This window comes from Choristoneura fumiferana, chromosome 14 (assembly GCF_025370935.1).
Source record: "Choristoneura fumiferana chromosome 14, NRCan_CFum_1, whole genome shotgun sequence".
Lineage (NCBI taxonomy): Eukaryota > Metazoa > Arthropoda > Insecta > Lepidoptera > Tortricidae > Choristoneura > Choristoneura fumiferana.
Genome location: NC_133485.1, coordinates 16,062,187 through 16,069,974, shown reverse-complemented (window position 1 = coordinate 16,069,974; position 7,788 = coordinate 16,062,187). Strand labels below are relative to the sequence as shown.

The 7,788-nt window shown below is 39.4% G+C and overlaps 1 protein-coding gene across 1 annotated transcript; it reads left to right on the top strand.

Moving 5' to 3' along the window:
- The first annotated feature begins 1,178 nt into the window (after nt 1–1,178).
- LOC141435310 (uncharacterized) lies at nt 1,179–5,649 on the top strand. The gene is made up of 3 exons (XM_074098013.1): nt 1,179–1,216; nt 1,547–2,357; nt 4,289–5,649. The coding sequence occupies exons 1-3, from the start codon at nt 1,208–1,210 to the stop codon at nt 5,449–5,451; spliced, it is 1,983 nt and encodes a 660-aa protein (XP_073954114.1). The 5' UTR covers nt 1,179–1,207; the 3' UTR covers nt 5,452–5,649.
- Nucleotides 5,650–7,788: the final 2,139 nt, after the last annotated feature.

The window sequence follows — 7,788 nt, the reverse complement described above, 5'->3', positions numbered from 1 at the left end:
CTCATTGATTTTAGTGCTAAGAAAAACTGCATTCGTATATAAAAAAATAACTTTTACTCAGATTGGGAGTCGGTCGTTTTATAAAATAAAATATACATTAATTCTATTTGGATATCGGTAGTATAGGTCATAAGCAATAAATTTTACTATGAAACACGGTATCTAGAATAAATAAAATGCATTGTATTTCATATTCTTTAATTACGTAAGTATATATTATTTTATTATAAAAATCACTTTATTATAAAACAAAATAAAGGTAAGTAACTAAAACTACATACAAACTAAAATTATAAACAAAAAAGTTGCCCAAAATCACTGCCAGGTGGTAAGGTGCCCAGAAGGCTGGCAGCATTACCACGCTGTATGGCAATGCTTAATCTTTGTGCGAAGAAAAAGCCAGCCCGCCGTAAGTTATATTTTTCAAAATATCCTGGTTCAATTCCCAAACTGAATACCAGTTTTTTTCTTAATGTAGGTATGAATGCAGTTTTTCTTGTTACTAAAATCGATGACATGGTTCCTAAGGACAGATCTTCGTATGTCTTACAGTTTCACTTTCCCATACTGACCGATCTAAATGAGCCACCCTGTATATTATTAACAAATCACGTTTAAACGCATCAAATATAAATTAAAATACGTTCAATACGTAAACATATTCAATTTAACGTAATTTAAAGTTCCTTCTAGTCGCCACTCTAATTAATTAATACGAGTACCTAGTTTAAGTAATTAAAATAACTTTATGTTTCATGCAATTTCAATAAAACTGTGTACTGTAGATACAACTAGAACATTGATGTTGTTCGGGATTCCTCGGTTTTCATCGTTTTCTTAAGATTCAAATGAAAAAAAAAAGAAAACCAATCTTTTGTTTCAAGTTCTGAACGAAATTAGCCAACTAAGTGGTTTCAGCGAACATTTTTATGTAAATAACGAAGCAACAAATAAAATTGTAGATTGAATTACAAAACGTAATCTCATTTACAAAACTTTCAATCAACATTAGCCGCAATTAAGTGCAAAAACACGTTTCCATTTAATCTGAATCGTCTGACGGACACTTAACTAGGAATCTTCGCCAGTCAAAGGTTAGGGCCGTGAGTTCGGTTTTAGTAACGATGTGAACGACATAGCCCCGTATAAATAGGATGCGCTGCAGCACACAGCACATTCGTTGCCCACCATTGGACCAAGCTCGAACATGAAGCTGGTAACCAAATAATTTTATCACGCCTTAAGCATCTGTTTCCGCCAATTTTCTGGGAGCTAGTAATTGCCAATAATTTTGTCATTAAAATTTATCTTGACCCGATTTTGTAACATCCTTTGAACTGTAACCTTTGTTATATTATTAAAACAATTGATTTCGGGTCTAAGTTAAGTCTAGCTCATTACTTTAAAACTCTCCCAGTCTACCCCTACGAAAAACTTGATCACTTGCACGTTCAATAGATAGCGTTGAACAAACTATCTCCACATAAAAAAAAGTTTTACACCTAAGCTTTTGTGTTTGGAAATACACTTCTTTCAATTGTTTCAGCTTATAGTGCTATCTCTGATAGCATACGGCTATGCAGCCAAGTTGGATAGGACTTACCTGCCACCGGCCAGCGCTTCAAGCGCTGGAGGAAGCCCGGGGTCATTAACCGCCCCTGGACAGGACTCTAACTTCGGCCAGCAAGCCCCAGGTTTCCGTGGAAACCCATCCCAGCCAGCCCGTGGATTCAACCAACAATCTGGAGCTCAAAGTTCTGGACCTGCTTTCGGTCAAAGCCCTAGCCAAGCGCCTGGGCTCGGTCAACCATCCGGCTCTTATGGACAGGCTGGATCAAGCCAGTCAGGCTTTGGCCGTCCATCTGGACAGCCCAGTTTCGGACAATCTGGACCTACCCAGCCTTCAAGCGCCGGTCAGTCTTCCGGAGTACAGCCTGTTGGTTTAGGCGTTCAGCCCACCGGTTTCGGCCAACCTCAGTTTGGTCAGCCTGGACCAAGAAACCAGGGAGCTTTTGGACAAAGCCAGCAACCCGAGCGCCCTCAAGCAGCATCTGACAGAAACGCTGAAATCTTGAGATACAACAACGAAAACGACGGAGAAACTTTCGCGTACGACTTCGAGACTTCCAACGGTATTTCTGCTGAAGAATCTGGTGTAGCTACTAACGGTGTTCAGGCGCAGGGTGGATACTCTTACACTGGTGATGATGGTCAGTTTTACAAGATCACTTACACGGCTGATGAGAATGGATACGTGCCCCAGGGTGATCATCTGCCTACCCCTCCTCCGATCCCCGAAGATATTCTGAAGTCCATCGAAGAGAACGCGAGAGCCGCCGCGTCGGGAACTCAAGAAGGTAAGAAATCTTTTCGTTGTAGTTATAAAGTGGTGTTAGGAAATCAGTGAGAAAATACTTAATTATTAGCTGTTGCCGGTGACTCCGCCCGCGTAGACTTCATTTATCGCTATCCCGGTGCAATTTTCCGAGATATTAACTATTCTTTGTCCTTCCTCGGGACTCAATCGTTTTAGTGATCCAGAGATTACCCCCTGCAACTTCACAAACTCACCAACTTTACCTCTCTATAATACGAGTATTCAGTGGTATATTTAGAAATATAGACTTACATCTTCTTTGACTACTATATTTACGTCTCACAGGCCTCCTGTCATAATAAGTGTGGACTTAGGAACTAAACATATAAATCATTGAAGTCGCTCTTGAAGTGTTGTCCTCACGATGTAATGTTGTCCTTCACGAAAATGGTCAAAGCTCATGGTAAATTTCAAACGCAATTTCGTACATAAATTCCGAAGGCTGGATTCGAGTCCACAACCCGGTTAAACCACGAAGCTACCATAGTTTATCAACTACATTCAAGAGCAAATCATGTAAGTCAAAGTTTAATTAACTCTCTAAGAAATTTGACTCATTGTTCTTGTCTATAATTACGAGTAAACTAGAACAAATCACACGTAATTAGGTTTAGTGATTTTTATCTCAAAATCATGTTATTCTCAGTTCACGTCGAAGAGTCACGAATTCATTGCCCAATACGATTTGCAACATCGTACATTGTTATTTAGTATCGTTACTATTTTGTGATTTTACACAAATGTAATCATTTTTATAATCAGTTTATACCCGAATAATATCCATGTCTAAGATTGATTGCGCTAAATATATTGTAACTAAAACAAAATTTAAAGTTACTGTTATAGTCGATGTAATATGAAATTTCTTAACTCAATCTGGTAACGGATACTAAAATTTAGTTATTGGACTGGTTACGCTTGTGGCATTAGTTAATACTAGCTTTTGCCCGCGACTTCGCTCGCGCAGAATTAGTATGTAGTTTAAAACTTGATTGATCCCACAGGCACCATACATTATGTTGGGATAAAAAGTAGCCTATATGTTAATTCAGGGTATATATTACCTGTGTGGCAAATTTCATGAAAATCCTTTCATTAGTTTTTGCGTAAAAGAATAACGAACATCCAAACATCCAAACATACATCGATCCATACAAACTTTTGCGTTTATAAAATTAAGTAAGATGGCCACAAACTACTCGTATATTGAACCGCGTTTTCTTTGCAATTTATAATTGAATAAAAATAATGTTAAGTACTTATAAAACTTAAAGAGATCTAAGTACAGTTTTCGTGTTGAGATCCATGTTAATATTAAACCAAATATCTACGAAATATTTATTTGCTGAAAAATATACAAAATAAAATAAAGTCGGAAAAATGGAAAAGAAAGCGTTGGCAGGCCTCCTATATACTTAACTAGTTGGACTGGTGACATCGTGAGAGTTGCAGGCAACCAGTGATTGCAAGTGGCGCGTTTCCGTTCACTGTGGCGTTCTAAGGGGGGTTGGTTCAGCAGTGGACGTCTTCTGGTTGATGATGAAGATAATAAAATAAAAACAGATAATTAAATAAAAACATATTATCAGTCAACTGAGTAAAATAAGACTTGCAAGATGTAAAGTACAATTGATTTACTTGTTAAAAGAAGCACACAAGATTCGTTTTGAAATGAGTAACTGAATGTTTAAATTTTTTATTCAAAATGTAATCACGAATTAGACGTATATTAAAAAAATTGATAAATATAGGAAAATATTGTCAACCTCAATGAAAAAACTCAAAAACGTCTACCCATCTGCTGAAATAATCCAGATTAATTTTAAAACTACATCACAAGTCCAAAATATGACGTTGCCTACATAGTAGTATGATATCATAGATACATTTTAACAAGGTTTTTCTTTGCAGGCGCTTACAACCCAGATGAAGATGATTCTCCTCAACAATCCTACCAAGGTCAACAGCAGCAATTCACAGGTTCCAATGGCTTCGGACCATCTGGCTTCGCAGGTCAGCCCCAAAGACCCCAAGGCCAGGGCTCGAACCAGCAGAATAACCAACCTCAAGGCTTCAAGCAAGGATCTAGTGGACCAGCATTCAACTCTCAAGGTCAGCAAGGTTTCTCTGGACAAGGCCGTCCTCAAGGTCAAAATGGCGGTCAGGGCAACGACCAATCAGGCTATGACTACACTCGCCCACAAAATCAAGGTCGTCAGCCCAATGGAAACGCTAACTTCATTCCTTCAGGTCCTTCCAAATCCCCAGGTGCTCTGAACACACGTAGGCCTTACCAACAAGGTCAGAATCAGCCTGGTCAAACGGAATCTTTTGGCCCATCTAGGTCAAACCAAGGCCAATATCAAGCCCCTGAGTACAATCAACCCCAAAGACAGCCTGGTAACCAAGGTTTTGTTTCCACCGGATCTCAATACAACCAAGGATCCCAAGGCCCCAGCCAGCGTACCCAACAATCCGGAAACCAAGGCAACCAAGGATTCGCACCTTCTGGGCCTCAAAACAACCAGGGTTTCACTCCGAACCGTCCAAGCCAGAACCAGCCAGGTTTCCCAGGCTCGCAAGCTTCTCAAGGCCAAAGAGGTCAACAAAATATCCAGGGACAGAGGAGCCAGGGTAATGGAGCACAAAACCAGGATGGTTACGAATACAACAGACCTCAAGGCGCGTTTAACTCTGGTAACCAAGGCCAATTCCGCCCTCAATCTCAGGGTCCCACTGGAGGATCTGGTTTTCCTGGTTCTCAAGGTCAACCCGGTCGTGGTACATCTGGAGCTAACCGTCCAGGTTCGCCCCAGGGTCCATCTCAAGGCGCTTTCCCTGGATCAAGTGCAATCCGCCCAGGATCTCAGAGCCAGCAAGGTGGATTCCCTGGTGCCCAAGCTCCTCAGTTCCCGGGACCGGGACAGTCACCACAGGGTCAGCAGCCACAGAGGCCTGGCTCTCAATCCTACAACCCTCTTGCCAACCAGACCTTCAACCAACAGAAACAGGAAGCCTTCCCAGGACCGCGCCAACCCCCAAGCTTCAGCTCTGAAGAAGGATACAAATATTAACAACCAAAGGCCAGTAGCTCAATATTAGATAAGGAATGGCATTAGAAAACGAATAAAAAAATATAGATGATAATGAAAAGTTACGAGCACGAGCGCTTTGTACATATTTTTCTCATTTTGTACATAGCTGTGTAATTGTAATGTTATTTAATCACTGTGTGATGACAATGTAAATAAAATAAACGATGCGAACATTGATTTTTGTTTTTTTTATTGAAACAAAAAATAAATGAATGATTAAATTACTGATCCACAACAAGTTTCGTCAGGAACTAAAACTATTACCTAACCAACAAAAAGTTGGAAAAGCCCTGACTTTGTTACTTCAAAGTTCAATATCTCAAAAACGGCTGAACTGATTTTGATAAAACATATCTAAGAACCATCGCTAGAAAATCTGCTTTAAAATTAAAAAACCACATTCAAACCGGTCCATCCTTTTGAGAGCTACGGTGCCACATACAGACAGACAAAGTCAAAGTCAAAGTCAAAGTCAAAGTCAAAATATCTTTATTCAATTTAGGCTATAACAAGCACTTATGAATGTCAAAAAAAATCTACCACCGGTTCGGAATAACCTCTGCTGAGAAGAATCCGGCAAGAAACTCAACGAGGTATATATTTTTTTAAACAGATTTACAATATTATTAAATGATATGTATACATCACAAGTATTTAACACAACTTTATTTTTAACACAGTAGGTTCGCTATTTGAAGGGATCGCTAATGCGGATCGGAATTATTGACAGACACACGAACACACAGACATACAGACACAAATAGTGGTCAAACTTATAACACCCCTCTTCTTGCGTCGTGGGGTAAAAAGCGAGAAATTAAACGCCTACTACAACTGGCTCCATTAAAAAAACAACATCAGCATTAAAATGACTTTTTAAAAAAAATTACTAAAAATTTGATTTCTTAAAAATGTGTGTGTCTGCCTGTCTGTGGCACTGTAGCTCTTAAACGAGTGGACCGATTGAAATGCAGTTTTTTTATTGGAAATCAGGGTTTCTAGCGATGGTTCTTAGACATATTGACTCAAAAATTTTGTGCAAGGTCCGCCCGGATTGCTACCACCATCCTGCTTCCGCCGTTTTTGACATATTGAACTTTGATTCAAGTGACAAAGTCGGGGTCAGGTTATCTAAGTTTGATAGGTTATAACTTTTTTAAAGTTCCGTACCCCTATAGGAACCCTTATAGTTTCGCCATGTCTTGTCAGTCTGCCTTTTGGATGTATGGAAAAATTAAAAAAAAATCAGGAGGTAGTAAAGTATATCAAATTTAAAACAAAAATTATAACGGCTAAGATTTCTTGACAATTATTAGTAAATTAAGAGTAAATAGCAACCTGAGGTATAAAATATACCTAAGTTTGGAAGATTCCGTACTAAATACGAAATCCTTAGAAAAAAATATTAGTCGATTTTTTTCGTAATGGCTACGGAACCCTATCTTGCGAGTGTCCGACACGTTCTTGGCCGGTTTTATTCATGTCTTAGAAGACATCTCGACATGTTGACATCCCATACATTTCCCAAAGGAATCACAGCGAAAAGGATTACGAAAAGGTTCCTTTCTGGTACGTGATTCAGTTCCCTTGACTGTTCATTTTGTACGGTTTTGTAACAAAACGAACAAGTAACTTAGTAAACTTGTACTGCTCGAGGCGCAACCTTTCCACCTGGGAACGAATCACGACATTCACTTGTTTCCTAGAACGTTCTAGGCTTGACACAGTTTATAATTTACAATGGTTTACAATTTACGTTCGAGGAGATAAGTACGTAACACTTACAAATTTTTAGATACACACTTATTGTATGAGAGATGCTCCGAAGATATTATTTCGACATAATTGTCCCGCAATCCGTCCGCGCAGTATTCGTTTATCGCTACCCCGCGGGAACTATGCAATTTTCCGGGATAAAAACAATCCTATGTCCTTCTCAGGGACTCAAACTATCTGTATACCAAGTTTCAACTAAATCGGTTCAGTGGTTTAGACGTGATGAAGTAACAAACAAACAAACCAACAGACCCACAAACTTTAGCATTTATAATATTCGCGGGACAAATTTATTTGTCTGCCTACTTGGTACTAGTTTGACGATAGAATCCGGAACACGGAAATTCGTAAAAGAACTAAAGTATCAGATGTAGCTGTAAAACTATCCCTCGATAAAGGGTAAAGCCCTCGAGTGGCGACCACGAACCGGAAGACGAAGCGTTGGCAGACCTCCTAATAGGTGGACTAACGACATCGTGAGAGTTGCGGGCAACCGGTGAATGCAAGTGGCGAGTTGTCGTTCACTGTGGCGTTCTAATT

Excerpts from the sequence above, each read along its gene's own strand:
- LOC141435310 (XM_074098013.1), top strand. Across the intron at positions 2,358-4,288 it reads CGCGTCGGGAACTCAAGAAG|GCGCTTACAACCCAGATGAA; the intron begins GTAAGAAATCTT and ends TTTTCTTTGCAG.